Here is a 21,364-nt window from a genome sequence, read left to right on the forward strand (position 1 = left end):
TCTTCGCATCAGGTGGCCAAAGTATTGGAGTTTCAGCTTCAACATCAGTCCTTCCAATGAACACCCAGGACTGATCTCCTTTAGGATGGACTGGTTGGATCTCCTTGTTGTCCAAGGATTCTCAAGAGTCTTCTTAAACACGACAGTTCAAAAGCATCAATTATTTGGTGCTCAGCTTTCCTTATAGTCCAACTCTCCTACCTCTCCTACCTTATTTAAAATACAATTGCATAAGGAAGTAATTATAAAACAGTGTTGAGAGAAATTCCCTGATGGACCAGTGGTTGGAACTCCAAGCTTCCCTTGCAGGGAGCACAGGTTCAATCCTTGATGGGGGAACTAAGACCTCGCATGTTGTGTGGGGCAGCCAAATATATAAATGGTAACAAAAACGTAATTCTCAACTTTAAAAGAACAGTGTTGGTGGACTAAACATGTGTAAAGAAGCAATTTTTATGATGATAATAGCTCAAAGGAATGGAGAAGGAATGGAAATACATTGGACAAAGTTTCTGTATAGTTTTGAAATTAGATTAGTATTAATCTGAACTAGATTGCTTTAATATATTAATTGTAATCCTTAGATCTACCACTAAGAAAATAACTTGAAAGATGTATAGCAAAAGAAACAATGAAGTAATTTAAATGGTACACTAGAAAATATTCATTTATTACAAAAGAAGGAAGCAATGGTACAAAAGCAGAGGTACAAAAAGATATAAGACATACAGTAAACAAATAGAAAAATGACAGAAGCTACCCCTCATCAGTAATTAAACATAAATGAAATAAACTTCCCAATTAAAATATATTGACCAGACAGATAAAAACAAGCATAATTCAACTATATACTATCTACAGAGACACGTCTTGTATTTAAAGACCCGAAGAGTTTAAACGCGAAAAGATGGGAAAATATACACAAATAGTATCTGAAAAAAGATACACAGACAGTAATCAAAAGAAGCCTGGAATAGCTATATTAATAGCAGACAAAATAGGCTTTAAGGCAAAAATTGAAATTAGAATCAAAGAGGAACATTTTATAATGATAAAAGTGTTGATTCAGCAGGAAGAGATAACATGAACTTAATAAAACATCTTCAAAACACATGACAGTAAAACAGGTATAATTTAAGGAAGAAATAGACAATGAGACAATAATAATTGGATACTTTAATATCCCACATTTGACAATGGGTAGAAAAACATCCTGATCTAGTCAGAAGATCAACAAAATATAGAAGACATGACCAACACTAACAATCAAATCAGTCTAACCAAAATGTACAGAACAGTATACTTAACAGCAATGGAATACATACTTTTAAAAGGGCATATGGAATATTGCCCATGATAGACTTATGCTAGGTCACAAAATAAGTATTAAAAAACTTAAAAGGAGTTAAATCATACAAAAGCTGATCCATGACCAAAATGGAGCTAAATTAAAAATCAACAAAAAAAGAAAATTAGGGAAATTGACACTACTTGGTAATTAAAGAAAACACTAAAAACCTCATGGGTCAAAGAAGAAATTCAAAGGGAACTAGAAAGTATTCTGATCTAAATTAGAATAAAAATACAAGTATCAAAATTTAGGGGATGCAGCTAAAGTAGTGGTTAAGGGAAATTTATACCTTTAAATGTCTATAATTTAAAAAAAGAAAAATCCCTAATCAATAATCTAATCTTTCACCTTAAAACGGTAGAAAATGAAGAGCAAATTAAACCCAAAGCAAGCCAAAGAAGGATATAATAAAGATTAAAATGACTGCACTACCCAAAGCAATCTAGAGATTCAGTACAAACCCTATCAAATTACCAATGGCATTTTTCACAGAATTAGAACAAAAAATGTTTTTAATTTGTATGGAAACATAAGACTCCAAATAGCCAAAGCAATCTTAAGAAAAACAGAGCTAGAAGAATCAGGCTCCCTGACCTCAGACTATACTACAAAGCTACAGTCATAAAAATAGTATGAAAGTGAAAGTGAAGTCACTCAGTCATGTCCGACTCTTTGCGACCCCATGGACTGTAGCCCACCAGGCTCTTCCATCCATGGAATTTTCTAGGCAAGAGTATTGGAGTGGGTTGCCATTTCCTCCTCCAGGGGATCTTCCCAACCCGGGGATTGAACCTGGGTTTCCCGCATTGTGGGCAGACGCTTTACCATCTGAGCTACCAGGGAATCTCCAAAAATAGTATAGTACAGCAGAAAAACAGAACTATAGATCAATGGAACAGGGACAGAAAGCATAGAAACAAACCCATGCACCTATGGTCAATTCATTTATAACAAAGGAGGCAAACTACACAATGGAGAAAAGACAGTTTCTTTAATAAATAGTGCTGGTAAAACTGGACAGCTAAATGTAAAAGAATGAATTTAGAATACTCCATAAAATCATAGACAATAAACTCAAAATGGATTAAAGACCTAAATGTAAGTCTGAATACTATACAACTTTAGAGGAAAACAGGCAGAACACTCTTTGACATAAATCACAGCAAAATCTTTTTTGATCTGTCACCTAGAGTAAAGGACATAAAAACAAAAATAAACAAATGGGACCTAATTAAACTCAAAAGCTTTGGCACAGCAAAGGAAACCATAAACAGAAAGATAACCTGCAGAATGGGAGAAAATATTTGCAAATCAAGCAACCAACAAGGGATTAATCTCAAAAATATACAAAGAGCTCATGCACCTCAATAATAAAAATAATAATAACCCAAACAAAAAATGGGCAGAAGATCAAAATAGACATTTTTCCAAAGAAGACATACAGATGACCAAAAAGCACTTGAAAAAACATTCAATATCACTAATTATTAGAGAAATACAAATCAAAACTACAATGAGGTTTCACCTTGCACCAGTCAAAATGGCTATCATGAAAAAGTCTACAAATGATAAATGCTAAGAAAGGGTGTGGAGAGTTGCAAGCTATGTTGCACATGTATTTCCCATAATTCAGTCTGTTAAAATCTGATGTATGTATGTAAAGAATATGTATGAACTTTAATGAGCTCTTGGCCTTGGAAAACCACTAGAACATTCTGGGTATGACTTAAATCAGATCCCTTATGATTATACAATGGAAGTGAGAAATAGATTTAAGGGACTAGATCTGACAGACAGAGTGCCTGATGAACTATGGAGAGAGGTTTGTGACATTGTACAAGAGACAGAGATCAAGACCATCCCCAAGAAAAAGAAATGCAAAAAAGCAAAATGGCTGTCTGAGGAGGCCTTACAAATAGCTGAGAAAAGAAGAGAAGTGAAAAGCAGAGGAAAAAAGGAATGATATACCCATTTGATTACAGAGTTCCAAAGAATAGCGAGGAAAGATAAGAAAGCCTTCCTCAGTGATCAGTGCAAAGAAATAGAGGAAAACAGTAGAATGAGAAAGACTAGAGATCTCGTCAAGAAAATTAGAGATACCAAGGGAACATTTCATGCAAAGATGGGCTCAATAAAGGACAGAAATGGTATGGACCTAACATAAGCAGAAGATATATATTAACAAGAGGAGGCAAGAGTACACAGAAGAACTGTACAAAAAAGATCTTCACAACGCACATAATCACGATGGTGTGATCACTCACCTTGAGCCAGACATCCTGGAATGTGAAGTCAAGTGGACCTTAGGAAGCATCACTACAAACAAAGCTAGTGGAAGTGATGGAATTCCAGTTGAGCTATTTCAAATCCTAAAAGATTATCTGTCAAAGTGCTGCACTCAACATGCCAGCAAATTTGGAAAACTCAGCAGTGGCCACAGGACTGGAAAAGGTCAGTTTTCATGCCAATCCCTAAGAAAGGCAATGCCAAAGAATGTTCAAGCTACCACACAATTGCACTCATCTCACATGCTAGTAAAGTAATGCTCAAAATTCTCTAAGCCAGGCTTCAGCAATACGTGAACCGTGAATTTCCAGATGTTCAAGCTGGTCTTATTAAAGGCAGAGGAACCAGAGATCACATTGCCAACATCCACTGGATCATTGAAAAAGCAAAAGAGTTCCAGAAAAACATCTAGTTCTGCTTTACTGACTATGCCAAAGCCTTTGACTGTGTGGATCACAATAAACTGTGGAAAATTCTTCAAGAGATGGGAATACCAGACCACCTGACCTGCCTCTTGAGAAATCTGTACGCAGGTCAGGAAGCAACATGGAACTGGACATGGAACAACAAACTGGACCCAAAGAGGAAAAGGAGTACATCAAGGCTGTATATTGTCATCCTGCTTATTTAACTTTTATGCAGAGCACATCATGAGAAATGCTGGGCTGGATGAAGCACAAGCTGGAATCAAGATTGCAGGGAGAAATATCAATAACCTCAGATATGCAGATGACACCATCCTTATGGCAGAAAGTGAAGAATTAAAGAACCTCTTGATGAATGTGAAAGAGGAGAGTGAAAAAGTTGGCTTAAAACTCAACATTCAAAAAACTAAGATCATGGCATCCAGTCACATTGCTTCATGGTAAATAGACGGGGAAACAGTAGCAGGATTTATTTTCTTGGGCTCCAAAATCACTGCAGATGGTGACTGCAGCCATGAAATTAAGACATGCTTACTCCTTGGAAGGAAAGTTATGACCAACCTAGACAGCATATTAAAAAGCAGAGACATTACTTTGCCAACAAAGGTCCATCTAGTCAAGGCTATGGTTTTTCCAGTAGTCATGTATGGATATGAGAGTTGGACTATAAAGAAAGCTTAATGCTGAATAATTAGTGCTTTTGAACTTTGGTGTTGGAGAAGACTCTTGAGAGTCCCTTGGACTGCATGGAGATTCAACCAGTCCATCCTAAAGGAAATCAGTCCTGGGTGTTCATTGGAAGGACTGACGTTGAAACTGAAACTCCATTACTTTGGCCAGAGCTGACTCATTTGAAAAGACCCTGATGCTGGGAAGGATTGAAGGCAGAAGGAGAAGGGGATGACAGAGGATGAGATGGTTGGATGGCATCACCGACTCAATGGACATGAGTTTGTGTAAACTCCGGGAGTCGGTGATGGACAGGGAGGCCTGGCGTGCTGCAGTCCATGGGGTCTCAAAGAGTCAGACACAACTGAGCGACTGAACTGAACTGAGCTGCCTAAGGTTACTTGACAACACAGCTATGCATCAAATGCTCATGTGCTGGAACTGGAGAAGCCCCTGCAGTGAGTTTGTATCCACTGTGTGCCTAGGGTGCATATGCAGGAGTTGGAAAAGTCTATGCAGTTATTTTTGTAGAAATCTGTGAGTTCTCCTGGGTGTGCCTGGGGTGGAGTTTTGAGATCAGCTTGCATCCTTTTCTACTAGGACACCCTCCTTGTTGTTGCTGTTCAGTCACCAAGTCATGCCCAGACTCCCTGAGACTCCAGGAATGGCAGCACACCAGGCTTCCCTGTCCTTCACTATCTCCCACAATTTGCTCAAACTCATGTCCATTGAGTCAGTCATGCCATCCAATCATCTCATGCTCTGTTGCCCTCTTCTTCTCCTGCCCTCAGTCTTTCCCAGCATCATGGTCTTTTCCAATAAGTCAGCTCTTCACATCAGGTGGCCAAAGTACTGGAGCTTCAGCTTTAGCATCAGTCCTTCCAATGAATATTCAGGGTTGATTTCCTTTAGGATTGACTGGTTTGACCTCCTTGCAGTCCAAGTGGCTCTCAAGAGTCTTCTCCAGCACCACAATTTGAAAGCATCAGTTCTTCGCACTCAGCCTTCTTTATGGTCCAGCTATCACATCCATACCTGACTACTGGAAAAACCATAGCTTTGACTATACGGACTTTTGTCAGCAAAGTGTTACCCCTGCTTTTTAGTATGCTGTCTAGGTTTGCTATAGTTTTCTTTCAAGCCGTCTTTTAATTTCATGGCTGCAGTCAGTTTCTGCAATGATGATTCTGGAGCCCATGAAAATAAAATCTGTCACTGTTTCCACTTTTTCTCCATCTATTTGCCATGAAATGATGCAACCAGATGCCATGATCTTAGTTTTTCCAATGTCAGGCTTTAAGCCAGCCATTTCACTCTCCTCTTTCACCTTCATCAAGAGGCTCTTTAGTTCCTCCTTGCTTTCTGCTTTGGTGTGGTATCATCTGTATATCTGAGGTTGTTGATACTTCTCCTGATAGTCTTGATTCCAACTTGTGATTCATCCAGCCCAGCATTTTGCATGATGTACTCCGCATAGAAGTAAAGAAACAGGGTGACAATATATAGCCTTGACATTCTCCTTTCCCAATTTGGAACTAGTCTGTTGTTCCATGTCCAGTTCTAAATGTTGCTTCTTGACCTCCATATAGGTTTTTCAGGAGGCAGATAAGGTGGTCTGGTAACCCGATCTCTTTAAGAATTTTCCACAGTTTGTTGCAATCCACACAGTCAAAGGCTTTAGCATAGTCAATGAAGTAGAAGTAGATTTTTTTTAGAATTCCCTTGCTTTTTCTATGATCCTACAGATGTTGACAATTTGATCTCTGGTTCCTCTGTTTTTTCTAAATCCATCTTGTATATCTGGAGGTCCTCAGTTCAGTCCTCAAGCCTAGCTTGAAGGATTTTGAGCATTACCTTGCTAGCATGTTAAATGAACACAATTGTACAATGTAGTTTGAAAATCTTTTGGCATTGCCCTTCTTTGGGACTGGAATGAAAACTGACCCCTCATTGTTCATGGCTAACTTGCTACCTAGCAAATTTAAGGAATTATCTCAGTTTAAAAAAAAAAAGGCAAACACCACATGATCATCTGAATAGATTCAGAACAGGCATTTGACAAAATAAAACATCCTTTCATGAGGAAAACATTCAACAAGCTAGGAGCAGAAGAAGATTTTCTTAACTTGGTAAAGGATACTACATCATACTTAATTATAAAAGCTTGAACACTTTCCCCTAAGATCAGGAAAGAAACAAGAATACTTGTTCTCATCACTTTTGTTCAACATTGTACAGGATGTTCTAGAAAATCAGGCAAGAAGAAAAAACAAAAGATATCCGGACTGGAAATTAGAAGCACAACTGTATATATTTGCATATAACATAATCTTGTGTATAGAATATCCTAAGGATTTGATTTGCATTTCTTTGATAATGAGTGATGGAGAAAAGGGAACCCTCTTACACTGTTGGTGGGAATGCAAACTAGTACAGCCGCTATGGAAAACAGTGTGGAGATTTCTTAAAAAACTGGAAATAGAACTGCCAAATGACCCAGCAATCCCACTTCTGGGCATACACACAGAGGAAACCAGATCTGAAAGAGACACATGCACCCCAATGTTCATTGCAGCACTGTTTATAATAGCCAGGACATGGAAGCAACCTAGATGTCCATCAGCAGACAAATGGATAAGGAAGCTGTGATACATATACACCATGGAATATTACTCAGTCATTAAAAAGAATTCATTTGAATCAGTTCTAATGAGATGGATGAAACTGGAGCCCATTATAGAGTGAAGTAAGCCAGAAAGATAAAGACCAATACAGTATACTAACGCATATATATGGAATTTAGAAAGATGGTAACAATAACCCTATATGCAAAACAGAAAAAGAGACACAGATGTACAGAACAGACTTTTGGACTCTGAGGGAGAAGGTGAGGGTGGGATGTTTCGAGAGAACAGCATCGAAACATGTATATTATCAAGGGTGAAACAGATCACCAGCCCAGGTTGGATGCATGAGACAAGTGCTCGGGCCTGGTGCACTGGGAAGACCCAGAGGAATCGGGTGGAGAGGGAGGTGGGAGGGGGGATCGGGATGGGGAATACATGTAACTCCATGGCTGATTCATGTCAGTGTATGGCAAAAACCACTACAATATTGTAAATAATTAGCCTCCAACTAATAAAAATACATGAAAAAAAAAAAAGAATATCGTAAGGAATACACAAAAGAAAACAAAAGGCAAGGCCACAACATCAATACAGGAAATTAACTGCATTTCTGTGCACAAGCCACAAACAATCCAAAAATCAAATTAACAATGTAATTTTATTTATAATAGCATCAAAATAATAAAATTCTTAGAAACAACTTTACCAAGGCACAAGACTTGTATACTAATAATTACAAAACATTATGGAGGGAAGTGAAAAGAAGATTTAAATAAGTGGACAGGCATCTGATGTTCTTGGACTGGGACATTCAATATTGTTAAGACAGTAATTCTCCCCAAATTTCTATACTCATATAGTCCCTGACAAAATTACAGCACAGTTTTGCAGAAATTGACGAGAGCTCAAAGTTCATATGGAAATGTAAGGAATCTAGAATATCTAAAGCAATCTTGAAAAAAAATTTTAAAAGATGGAGAACCCTCACTTTCCAATTTCAAAAGTTACCATAAAGCTATAGTTATCAAGAAAGTTAGTGTGGAACTGGCATAAGGATAGACACAATGATGAAATAGAATTAACAGTCCAGAAACAAATCCTAATATTTAAAGTAAACTGATTTTTGACAAAGGCATCAAGGCAATTCACTAAGGGAAAGAATGTTCAACAATTGGTTCTGGGATGATTGGACATGTGCATGTAAAAAGATTATCTTAGTCCCTTATTTCAGGCCATACACAAAAATTTGCTCTAAATTTATCAGACTTAAATGTAAGTGCTAAAAACATATGACACTTTTAGAAGAAAATATAAAAGGATCTATAGGACCTTAAGTTAAAGCCAAGATTTCTTAGACATGACACCAAAATTATGTTCCATAAAAGAAAAAATATAATGAATTGGGACTCCTCAATTCAAATTTTTTGTACTTCAAAAGGCACCATTAAGAAAATGAAAAAGCAAACAAATCTGGGAAAAATATTTATGAAATATATATCTGATAAAGGACTTGTATCCAGAATACACAAAGAGGTCTTACAAGTTAATAAGAAGACAAATAATCCAGTTTTTTAAATGGACAAAAGAAATGAGCAGACTTTTCACCAAGGAAGATTTATAAATGGCTGATAAGCACACAAAAAGATATTTAATATCATCAGTCATTAGGAAAATACAAATTAAAACCACAGTGAAGTGCCATTTTGTGCTCACTAGAATGAGTGTAAGACAGACAATACCACATGTTGGTGAAAATATGGAGAAACAAGAACAGCCACTGGATACTGATGGGGATATAAAATGGAACAGCCACTTTGGAAACAGTTTGGCAGTTCATCATAATGTTAGCTATAAAATCATACAATCCAGCAATTCCACTTCTAGGTAGAATTCAAGAGAAATAGAAACATATGTCCACACAGAGACTTCCATGGAAATGTTCCCAGCAGCACTATTCATAATTGCCAAAAAGTGGAAGCAATCTAAAGGTCCAGCAACTGGCAAATGGATAGACAAATATGGCATATCCATACAGTGGAATGTGTGTGCCTGCTCAGTTGGTTCAGTCGTGTCCAATTATTTGCGACCTTATGAGCCCATCAGGCTCCTCAGTCTATGGGATTCTCCAGGCAAGAATACTGAAGCGGGCTGTCATGTCCTCCTCCAGGGGAATCTTCCCGACCAGGGATCGAACCCATGTCTCTTGAGTCTCCTGCATTGGCAGGCAGATTCTTTACCACTGCGCCACCCGGGAAGTGTTTAGTGCTTAGCATGTAGCAATTCATGTAAGTCTCATAACAGCCCTGTGCAGTAAGTAATATTATTTATCCTTTTTTTATAAATTAGGAAACTGAGGCACAAAGAGATTAAGTGACTTGCTGAAGAGCACACAGCCAGTAATTAGTATAGTTGGGGATCCAAGCCATCAGTCTGGCTCCACAATCTGTGGTCTTAATCATGGCTTCCATTTGTTGGAGAGAAATGAAAGAATGTAAGATATGCTTGTACACGGCAGGCAATATATGGAAGGAATCAGAAGGAACTTTTATCAGCAATTCCCTCTGGGAAGTAGAAATGAGGGTGGGCAGAAAAGGGAGACAATTTTATTACTTTATACCACTTTAAACTCTGACTTTTTAATACATTTTATAATTCATGTACAGTATTTAGTTTGTGGATAAGAAACATCTATTTTTAAATCAAAACACTGGTTATCTTTGATTTGTCAGATTTTTACATTTTTCTTTTTCCCTAAACTTCTTGATATTTTCTGAATTCTTCCGGGTACGTCTCCAAGCCAAGTTCTTGAATAATTACCATGACATGCTTTCTGAGAGGTTTCCTTCTGCTAGTATCAGAGGCCAAGATGGGGTCAAGGCCAAGAAGGGTCGGGGTGGGGGCTGAGAAAGACCATGAAGGGCCTGTGTTGCTTGCTTCCCTGCTTGGGGCTAGATTCAAGGCTGCAGAGAGCTGTGGTGTGCAGCTCTGAACTCCCTAGATGCCCTGAGGCACACCATGGGGGCTGTGACTCTTGGAAGTTGTTGTAGTCCAGCAGGGGGATAGATTATCTGCGTGTATGTGCAAACCAGCCCATCAGTCCATTTAGAGAAAGCCAGTTTGGATTTCTGCCTGCAGAATGAGACTGATTCTGGCTCCAGCATGTGTGTGTGTGACTGTGTATCAGACGTTTGGGTTTTGGAGGGGGCTGGGGGGTGCAGGGGGTTCCATTTAATGTTTAAAGATAGCCAAAAAAGAATATGTTATGAAAGCAGCTGAATGTTGTGAAGTATCTTTACTAACATAGGAAATATTAGCTTATGAACTTTAGGAAGCCTTTGCCTGAGTAACGAGAGGCTTAAAAGAAAATGGGATGGGTTAATGTTTAGACTGTGATTAACTCTTCATAGCCATTTCTTTGGTTCAATAACATGGAGGCAGGGAGTAACAATAGATGTATTTGTTTTTAATACGTACATATTGTATGCTAATGCTCTACAAGAGCATATTGTGAGAAAATAGGATACTCAATTATGTATTCAGTAAAAACTGATTAAAAGATATTTAGAGGAGAATTGTGTTTTTCTTACTCCTCTTTGGCCATGGACCGGCACCACATAAGCCCCAGAGCCTTTTTGTTATTACCATGCAGCAAAAATCACTGAAAGAAACATGGGCTTCAGGGTCTGATAGATTTAAGTTCAAATCTTAGACCTGCCACTCACAAGCTGTGTGACCTTGCACAAGTTATTTAACCTAATTTTCAGTTTTTTTGAGTGTCTTTTATGAAAAAATGGGGATAGTTCTAACTCCCTGCACTGGGTAGTTGATTGAAGTACCTTACACATGTTGGGCAGTTAGTAAGTATTCAGTAAACATTAATTCTCTTACCTTTGCCAGGAAGGGAGAAAGAAGAAATTGAGTAGAAAAAAAAAAATTCTTTGCAAAGGGTCCAACCTTTGTTTAGTCCAACTAAATTGTGTCCGACTCTTCTGTGATCCCATGGATTGTAGCCCCCCAGGCTCCTCTGTCCATGGGATTTCCCAGGCAAGAATACTGGAGTGTGTTGCCATTTCCTTCTCCAGGGGAATCTTCCCAACCCAGTGATAGAACCCACGTCTCCTGAATTGGCAGGTGGATTCTTTACCAACTGAGCCACCAAGGCCCTGATGCTGGGAAAGATTGAAGGCAAAAGAAGAAGGCGGCAGAGAATGAGATGGTTAGAGAGCATCACCGACTCCAAGGACATGAGTTTGAGCAAACTCCAAGAGATAGTGGAGGACAGAGGAGCCTGGTGTGCTGCAGTTCATGGGGTTGCAAAGAGTCCAACTGAACAACAGTTAGGGACTGAACAACACCACCTTCTCTTTGATGTCATTTTCCTGCTAAGGAAGGTCATGACATGCATTTGGAGTGAAAATGTATGGATGCCATCCCTCATCTCTCAAAATCTACTGTACCCCAGGTGTGTTACCCTGTGTCCAAACCTTTCCAGTGATGATTCTGAGTAGTTGTATTACCTACTTAGACACTGTTTACACTTTTTCGTGGATTGTCTATATTGAGGGAAGTACCATGCCAGTGTGATTTGCTTTGAGGATATTGCTATTGGGATTGTCTTTCCCCAGCAATGGGGGTGAAAAACTCATTGGAAGAGAGAAATCTTTACAAGTCACTACTTTAATTTTTTAATAAAAACTTTGAGGTCATGGTAATGAGAGCACCACCAGATCAAGTATGACAGTCTTACCCAAAGAACTCATGTTCATCTGATGAATGCATGTAGCAGAGGCGATGATACACTCTCATAGCAATTGGACCGTCTTCCCTGCTTCCCATAAACTGTTATTCCTGGTGAAGGAACCAGTTCAGTCAACATCAAATGTGCCTACTACCCATGGACTACATGTTATAGGAGGGGTTTTTGAATTTTTAAGTGTTCAGAGTGCTACAGTTTGGGGTGCTGGGGACAGAGAGGGATACAAACAAGTCACAATTTACCAACACACAACTGAAGTGTCTGTCATCTACATTCAGTTCCTCCAAGGTTAGCATAACCTAAGAGCAGAAAGCCAAATGCAAGCCTCAGGGGGGCAGCCACACTTGAAAAGTAGGAGGAAATTAAAATAGTAAAGTAAACTAGAAAGAGCAGTAAAAGGGAAGAAAAGCAGGATATTACAAGGTCAAAACAAAAACCAAGAATCTTCAGTGGCATCACATGTAGCAAGGACTTCAAAAGAGAAGCCTCAAAAAGTGATTTGACAGGGAGGAAGTTAGCAGAGAGGTTTCCGAGGTTAAGTGGTTTCTGACTGGGCAGGGGGTTTCTATTAGATAAACAGTGGAATGAGATATTTAGATCAACAACTTATTTAACAGAACATTAAGAAACCATTATAATTAGTTTGGCTCCCTCATTCATTTCATTAGCATTTGCAGTGCTCTTATAAGTGCCCAAGTCTACTAAGCTCCACAGGATAAGGATACCTAATAGAAAAGTCATAATTAAACCATAATAGTTTTTCTTTCACAAGAAATCTGAAGTTTTAGACCCATGACTTAAAAAGTCTCATTTCCCCAAAACTGTTTCAGTTTATGTATTCTTTCTGATATATTAGACTTTTGTTTTCCTTTTTGAATTAAAACAGTTTGGTTGCCCACATCACAGGCAAAGGTGTCAACCTTCAAGGGCAGCAAATTTTAAAAATAACAAATCTCAATGTATCTTAGGTATGCTGTGAGGAATAGTAGTTATAGCTTGTGTTAGACTTTTTCCTACAAATATAAACAAAAGTCCATACAGAACAGTCCAAAGAAATCAAAGTTTTCTCAACTTCACACACGCAAAACTGTGTACAATGCTTAGCTTCTAATAATTTAATCAGTTTGGCTGGCCAGCATCACTGTTAGTACCAACTTGGATTCTGACAGGAGGTTAAAAGCATAGTCTCAAAGAATCCTGTGTGAGCTGAGGAGAAACAGAAATGTCATTTATACCTTGTATTAGGGACTTATTCTCTATAAAAGTTTGATGCCTACAACATAAGCCCAACCCCTCACAGGAATAGGCCAAAGCTGCCAAGCTTTCCACACTTTGAGAAAAGTGTGCTTCTCAAACTGGAGTTCAGAGCTGCCTTGCAGTGGGCAACCTGGTGTCTGGAAGTGAGACAACCCACAGGATACCTTTGGCACACTGCAAAGGTGGAGGTGGACTTTATAGTCCATGTACACATGCACACCTCAGCTAGAAGGGACTTTTGTTAACTGGCCATCCAAAATAAACCCATCCTAAAAACAAACACACCAACCCACCTTAAGGGCAAGGCAGGGTGTTTTTTCTACTTTCCACATGTGCTGGCTTTTTTAATAATGAGGAAAAATGTCTATAAAATACTAAAGAAAACCTCAAAAGGTTCTCCTAGGCCACCCTAGTGAAAAATAGCTATTTGAAAATTGCTCTGATTATCCTTTAAAGAAGTTTGATTATCCTTTAAATCCTTCTTTAGCGCCACTAATTTCAATAACTGATTCACTGCATTTGGAAAGCCACTGTTTTTTTTTTTCAATTGTTTTATCCCTATACCTTCTGTCAAATCACCCATTGCATGTTTTAATGGAGAATACCCTTTCACTGCAGTAACTCCAAGTACTTTCAAATAGGTGCCGCCAAATTCATTAACTTCAGTAGTTTTTATCCACTTTCCTTGTACTATGATTGACTCTCCCTTATCATTAAATTTGGGCTTCCCTTGTAGCTCAGTTGGTAAAGATCTGCCTGCAGTGCAGGAGACCCGGGTTTGATCCCTGGGTTGGGAAGATCCCCTGGAGAAGGAAATGACAATCCACTCCAGTATCCTTGCCTGGAAAATCTCATGGACAGAGGAGCCTGGTGGGCTGCAGTCCACGGGGTTGCAAAGAGTTGGGCATGACTGAGTGACTAACACTTACTTACTTACCATTAAATTCAAGAGCTGTGAATGTGTGGCAGTCAGAAATGAGCTTGGTTCTTCTAATGGGTAAAGAGGGTTTTCCTGGTGGTTCAGATGGTAAAGAATTTGCTTGCAACGCAAGAGACCTGAGTTCAGTTCCTGGGTCAGGATGATCCACTGGAGAAAGCAATGGCAACCCATTCCAGTATTCTTGCCTGGGGAATTCCACGGACAGAGGAGCCTCGAGGGCTACAGTCGGGAGAATCAGAGTCGGACATGACTGAGCAACTAACACACACAGTGGATAAAGAAACTCAAAACCAAAGAAAGAATTCTCCCATTCCAACTCCAACTTTAATGATTAATTTCCTTATTACCCTGAAGGTACAGGTTCTCTCTCTCCCTATCCAACTTCTTAAACTATACAATAAAACTGTCTAATCTCTAGGAGAATGATAAGCATTATGCTTTTTCATAGCAAGGAATGTGTTTCTTTCACAGGGAATAGTTTTTGTAAACAGGGACTTTTAAAAAATGTGTCAAGATCTCAGGTTTACGTTTCATATCCAGAACTATATTCACCAAGTAGAAATGTGGGGCTTAGCTTTCTCAGTGGAAAACCATCATCCCAGATTTTCCAAAAGTTAAACACAATGATTTTAGAGGAAAACACTATTTATTGTGTAAAAGATTTATATTTATTAATCAAAGGCACAAAACTATTCAAAGTTAATATTGACAATTAAGTCATATCAACCTGACAAGGAAATACCAGCTAAAGCTAATGAAGATCTGTTGCTTTAAATTCCCAAAGAGAATACAATAACTCAGGCAGTAAGTAATAGTTAGAAGCTTTTAAACAATAAGGGGAACATATTAATGTAAATACCTTAATTCAGAGGCAGAGAAATGTAAAGTGTTAAGGTGTTACAACCTGGGGTATCACAGAGCATGTGTAGTGCCTTTTATAGTCTTGAGTGCCTTAGAAGTCAGAGACCATTACCACCAATTGGCAACTCTGATGATGGGTGTTATCCAGCTACTGGCTGGAATGACATTACACAGTGTGACTAACGAAAACATTTTAATTTCTTGAAGCAAAGTATACAATCACAGCAGATAACCCTGGTTGGGAAAAGGGCAAGTTTGGAAGGGTCAGTTTTCGATCTTACTACATGAACAGTAAACTTATTGTCTTTCAAAAGCCCCATACCAAGACAAAAAAGTCAAGAGGAACAGTTTTGCTTCGTTTCCAATTTATTAAGCTCTTCCAGTGTTTCAGAGTGATATGCGGATTTCAATGATGTAACATGAATGGGACAAAAGGTGGACTTCGAATGTATCAAACAACTGTCTTGATCAAATCAGACTATTGATGTAGTTTTTCAATCTATCTGTAACAAATGTAGGTCTTCCATCCAGATGATCTTATAATTCACAAGGTTGGGGATAGGGATGTTAATATCCTAAATTAAAGGAAAAATAGTTAATTTCCTTGTAACCCAAACTGCAATACCTGTATTCATTTGCACACATTTTAATCTAGTCTGCTAATGAAGATCTCCATGTGTTCCCAGTGAGTGGCTCAAATCAAATATGAAGGGAACCCTAGGGATTACTTCAGCCAGCTATAGTTCTCACGTTTTATCATTCAAATTCTGAAGTTATTGAAACACATGTTTCTCCAAAATCTAGTTAAGCTAGATGAGTTCATGGCTCTAGTAATAGTCCACCAGAAGGCTGCAGTAAATGAGAACTGGGTAAAAGACCAGGGGAAAATGCCGGTATTGATCAAGAGTCAGAGTGTACTTGCCAGGGACCCTTACAAGTAAGGTCACTACTAGGATTCTTCATTTCTCTTCATTAGGTCCAAATCTGTTAGAAAGGGGACCAATGAGGATCTTTAGGCTGACATGTAGGTAAACCCAGAGAGGCCCATCTGTCCTTTTATGGCCATGATATTTTTTGCGAGATTAATGCTTATGCATGACTGTGCTGTGTCCTGCTGCTAACACAATACTGATAATATTTGCACTGCTGGACATGACCTTCTTTGCAAACTCAGTCCCATCCATCGTATATATAGGCTGGAGTAAACACTGACAGTGCTGAGGATCAAAATGAGCATACCTTAAAGCTGGAGAGTAATAGACCCGTGTTATGTTGGTTACACTATCTCATACTGGTTATTTGTAATGGCACGAGAGAGGCAGTAGGCTAGAAAGATTCCAATCAGCTGGAAATAAAATATAAGCAAAACTAAACATACACATACACACAAAGCTTAAAGACCTCAAGATACAGGTATATGCTCCTTTCACTTCCAATTTGCTACTTATTTCCTTAAGTTTTTTCTTTTTTTTTTTTATTTTTTTATTTTTATTTTTTTATTAGTTGGAGGCTAATTACTTCACAACATTTCAGTGGGTTTTGTCATAAATTGATATGAATCAGCCATAGATTTACACGTATTCCCCATCCCGATCCCCCCTCCCACCTCCCTCTCCACCCAATTCCTCTGGGTCTTCCCAGTGCACCAGGCCCGAGCACTTGTCTCATGCATCCCACCTGGGCTGGTGATCTGTTTCACCATAGATAGTATACATGCTGTTCTTTTGAAACCTTAAGTTTTTTCTATAATAAGCTTATACGTGATGTCTTAACTACAACTGCGATCTGGAATTTCACAACCATTCCTGACATAAATCACTCCGGAAAATCTTGAAGTCTGGGAAAACTTTTCTTATTCTTCTTCTCAGTTATCAGAGCAAAAAGGATATGGCTTAGAATAAGCATCCCGTCAAGTAAAATCTCCATCTATGAAGCAGTACTGTGATAATGAAAATGCTGTCCAGCATGGTGGCCACTAGCTACATGTGGTTTTCAAGTACTTCAAATGGAAGCCTGAGGAACTAAAATTTTAATTTCATAGTTATAACTTTTGAAAGGTGGCTATTTTATTAGAGAGTGCAGATTCAGAGAGACCTAAGAGGGCAGGTCTCACAGAACTCTGGAGTTGTGGAAAATAGCATGGGAAAACAAGATCCAAGACAACCGAAAACTGGAATGGAAAGGGCAAAACTACTATGTTTCTACTGTGATGATCGACTGAGTTTTGTGAAAACGTGACTTCTCTAAAAATGACCTTGCTATACAGGGCTCAGAGGCAAAACTCAAAGACTTCAAAGTGGAAATCTTGTAGCCTACACCTACAAGAGTGATGAAACATTTCCTAACTACAAGGACATACCTGGAAGCAAGCGACTCCAAAAGAAATTCCGGCAACAACTCCCATTTCTGACTCTATAATGGTCATCACCATTATAAAACAACCCTAATGGAAGAGAAATTTTAAAAAAAAGTCAGTACAGTCCAAGCAATAATACTTTGATCACACATCTCTGCAAAAGATGATCTTTGTTCTTTTGTTAAAATTTATTCCCTCATAACAAATCACATCTCCTTTGAGGGACATGAGATTCACTTTTTGGGTTATGAGTTTAAGTGTCACTTAATCACAAGTCACAAATTTTCTGAGCTTCAGTTTTCTGCGCTATTGCAGATTATGTGTATTGTGAATGAAAATTATTTTTTTACTCCTTACTTCATTGTTTACTTTATCTGCATCTCTCTGAGGAGAACAATCTTCAAGTTTACAGCAGCTTTTGGGAAATCCTTTTTCTGAGTAATAATTAGTATCCTTCCAATCTCTATAGTTGGTGACACCACAACAATGCAACTGAAAAAAAATCCAACAAAAGCATTTAGAGTTCATATTACAACTATGTAGTTGTAATTACAACTACACCGGCATTACAACTACACCAGCATAAAAACAATTACACCAGCATCTAAGATTATACTCAGTGATCTCTATCCTATGACACTGGCATTAAAATTCATGAGATAAACATTTTGGAACTGGTCTGACTTTCACTGCTATAGGGCAAGTGGACAACATCTGATAGGCAAGGCCCTATCATCTTCTCTGAGGGAATAGGGAATGTGTTTCCCTCTTGAGAAACCACCAGCTATGACCACTTACCATGCTTTGGATCTTGTCTACTGCATCACTTCTATAATCTCCCGTAGCGTTATATTGCTTTAAAGCTTTTTCATAATTATTCTTAAAGCTGTTCTTAATCTACAGCAAAGAAACACAAGGCTGGTAAACAAAGATTCTAGAATGTTCTTTTGATCTCCAGGTCAAGTAAGAAATTGCAGCAACATATAATTAACATCTATGGTCCAATTCTATCTTCTAAGCAATATGGTTTTGCTAATGGGACTCCTAAGCAAAACATTCCAGTAAAAGATGATAACTATGAGAAGTTCAAAGTACAATGGGAACCTATATTTATTCAAGTGGCAACTTTGTACTGCTGTATCTCCCACCCTCACTACCACTTTGTTAAACACTCTCCTTGATGAGGCCTCAGTACTCACTGAATGATTTCCTAACCCCAGATTTAACAGAGTGGAATTCCAATTTCTAATTTGATTTTAAGGTTTTGATGAGTGGAGAAGGTATCAATTTTGTGTTACCAGTTTTGTGCTTTTGAACTAGTGAAAGCTGTTTTTTAACTCTATTACTTAAATTTATCCAGTTTTATCTCTTAGAGCATAAATTTTCACATATTCAGGTTCCCAAAGGCAGGCTTACCTCATGTCTGAAAACAAATCCTACGATAGCAGCGACCAGTTCAACCAAAAAAATGAGAGTCAGAAACATTGCATACTGTGGGATAAAAAGAAAGTCCAAGTCAGCATAAATCAGATACATCACAACTGCAAAGGGAGTCGCTGCTATACTGTTACTTACTAAGTTTTCATAAGGAAGAGGAAAAATCAGAAAGGGGCCATGCCTAGTTCCAAGAAACAAAGCCTACAACATATAAGCCTTTTCAAAAACCAACAACCAATTTTAAGAAAACAAGGACTCACTCACCAGTTTCAGCATCCATGCAGAAGCTCGGCAGGTAGCAAAACAGCCAAAGGTGCCCAAAAGAATAATGACAGTGCCAGTGCCAATGAGCACAAAGGGAACATTGGTGGCCTTCTCATTTAAAAGGGAAAAATAATTCTCTAGGCTCACCTTGCCCCAAATGCCAACGGCAAGAAGGATAACACCAGTGATCTACATGCGAAATCAGAGAATAGAGAGTTACACATTGTATACAGTAGCATCTTCAAACCACAAACCACTAGATGTTTAAGAAACAATAGGTGTGAGAATTGACGTAGCACTCTGTGGCCACAGATCTGTGGCTGGGATATGGCAGACAAGGCAGGGCTGTACAGGGGGTTAGGAAGGGGAGTTGCACACAAGAACAGGTCTTGATAAACCCACACGCTGGATCACTGTAGCCAGGACAAAACCAGGGGGCAGCTAGGCATCTTGACAAAATTCTTAAACTTGATCTGTTTTTTTTTTTTTTTTTTTGCCCTAGGGTTCAAAATTTCCTTAACTCATTTACTCCCGCCTTAGGAAGAAAACCTTCCTGCAGGTGGGGGGAGAGGGAGTGTTTCTAAGCGTTCCAGAAACAGATGTGCAGAGCGTACAAAGGAATGGTACACAAAGCAAGCCTAAGGATAGACTGGCGGGAGTGGAGCCATTATCATACTTACCTGCGAAATACTCCCCTCTTACGAAGCAGTGAAAAGAAAGAGACTATTATGCAAGCGAGCCCTCACCGGGCCCGAGCAAGCCTTGCTTCTCAGGGAACACTCTCTGCTTGCTTTGGGGGGCGGGGGTCACTCCATTCCAGGCGCCCCTCATCGAATTCGAACGCTAGGCACGTCTGGTCCTGGTTCAGCCTCTCGGCTGCCGTCGCCCGAGACCCCGACCCGAGCGGGCAAGATGCCCGAACCCGAGGTGGAGTCCCAGCACCGAGGTCCCAGCAGCGACCGCCGCCCCAACCCCACTCGCGCCTCCCTCCCCACCTCGGATCCGAGCTCCCTCAGCTCAGGGTCACACACCCCCTCCCCGACTCCAGCCCGGGATCCCCTCCCGCCCCCGGAGTCTCCGTCTCTCACCCAGAAGATGAATGTGTAGATCAACAGGACACTCTTGAAACAAGTGATGACCGGTTTGGTCTGCAGCCTCCGAGAAGGGGACGCCATGACTAGCCCGACACCCAACCCCGCAGCGCCAGGCGATCGGAACAGAGCTAGCGAGGCGCGAAGCCCCCGAGTCTTCCCGGAAACTGCCGAAAAGTTACGAGCGCCCGCAACTGAGAAGAGCCGGAAACACTGTACAGTTTTCTAGAGGGTAAAGTCTGGGAGGCTGTCCGGAAAGTGACGACAATTTCCTAGCGCCCTCTGCCGAAGGTTGCCGAAAACGCTACACAAAAGGTTCTAGGGTCGGAAATTTCTTAGATCTCCAGAGTGGAGGTTGCTTCCTTTTTTCGCTTATGGAATCTTTCCCGCCCCCGACCCATCTCCTTGCCCTTATAACTGCATCATATTGTTTCTAAAACCAGCTTCGCCTGCAGCGCTCTGAGATACAGCCTCGCCGGCCCCTAATGCCCTAAAAGAAAAAAAAAAAAAAAGAAGGATGGAAAGAGGTTAAAAGTAACCTAAGAGTATCTTATTATGCTTATTACATAGCAAAATACTCTCAAGACACGGACATCTATTTCCAAAGAGAAACAAAAGCAGTTCGCAGAGCGATCCATCCAGTCATATGTTTTTAGACAAAAACCGAAAGGAAAAGTGTAATTTACCTGAGTGGTGGAATTACGCTGATTTTTTTTTTTTTTTTTGTCCCTTGTTTTGTGTTTCTCGATTTTTGAACACTGTTTTAGGAGGTGGGGAAGGGGCACAAGAATAATAAATAACCACTTATTGTAAGAATTCCAAAGGTAGATAGGAAAGGTAATGAATTTTATAATTTCTCTACAAGAATTTGCCAAAAATTCTTGCCTTTATCCCTCTCCCTCCTTATCATCTAAATTACTGGAGATTGAGGAAAAGAACTTTAAAGTAATTAATCCTGAAATGTGAGTTCATCTATTAGCTACAAACTGTCAAAAGGGAAGGCGCTACAGAGAATACCCGGTAAATGTGACTCTCTTTTAAATG

General features: G+C 39.3%; 1 protein-coding gene across 1 annotated transcript; it reads right to left on the bottom strand.

Moving 5' to 3' along the window:
- Window positions 1–15,520: 15,520 nt before the first annotated feature.
- TSPAN6 (tetraspanin 6) lies at window positions 15,521–20,776 on the bottom strand. The gene is made up of 8 exons (XM_043459433.1): window positions 20,318–20,776; window positions 19,230–19,418; window positions 18,945–19,019; window positions 18,327–18,425; window positions 17,886–18,020; window positions 17,532–17,615; window positions 16,412–16,517; window positions 15,521–15,747 (listed from the first exon to the last, which is right to left on the bottom strand). Exons 1-7 carry the CDS (start codon window positions 20,402–20,404, stop codon window positions 16,449–16,451), a joined length of 738 nt encoding a protein of 245 aa, XP_043315368.1. The 5' UTR covers window positions 20,405–20,776; the 3' UTR covers window positions 15,521–15,747; window positions 16,412–16,448.
- Between the last annotated feature and the right edge of the window lie 588 nt (window positions 20,777–21,364).

The sequence above is a fragment of the Cervus canadensis genome, chromosome X, assembly GCF_019320065.1.
Source record: "Cervus canadensis isolate Bull #8, Minnesota chromosome X, ASM1932006v1, whole genome shotgun sequence".
NCBI classification, from domain to species: Eukaryota; Metazoa; Chordata; class Mammalia; order Artiodactyla; family Cervidae; genus Cervus; species Cervus canadensis.

Excerpts from the sequence above, each read along its gene's own strand:
- TSPAN6 (XM_043459433.1), bottom strand. The coding sequence starts at position 20,404 with ATGGCGTCCCCTTCTCGGAGGCTGCAGACCAAACCGGTCATCACTTGT. Across the intron at positions 19,419-20,317 it reads TCTACACATTCATCTTCTGG|ATCACTGGTGTTATCCTTCT; the intron begins GTGAGAGACGGA and ends TTTCGCATGTAG. Across the intron at positions 16,518-17,531 it reads TTGGAGTCGCTTGCTTCCAG|CTGATTGGAATCTTTCTAGC; the intron begins GTATGTCCTTGT and ends TTTTATTTCCAG.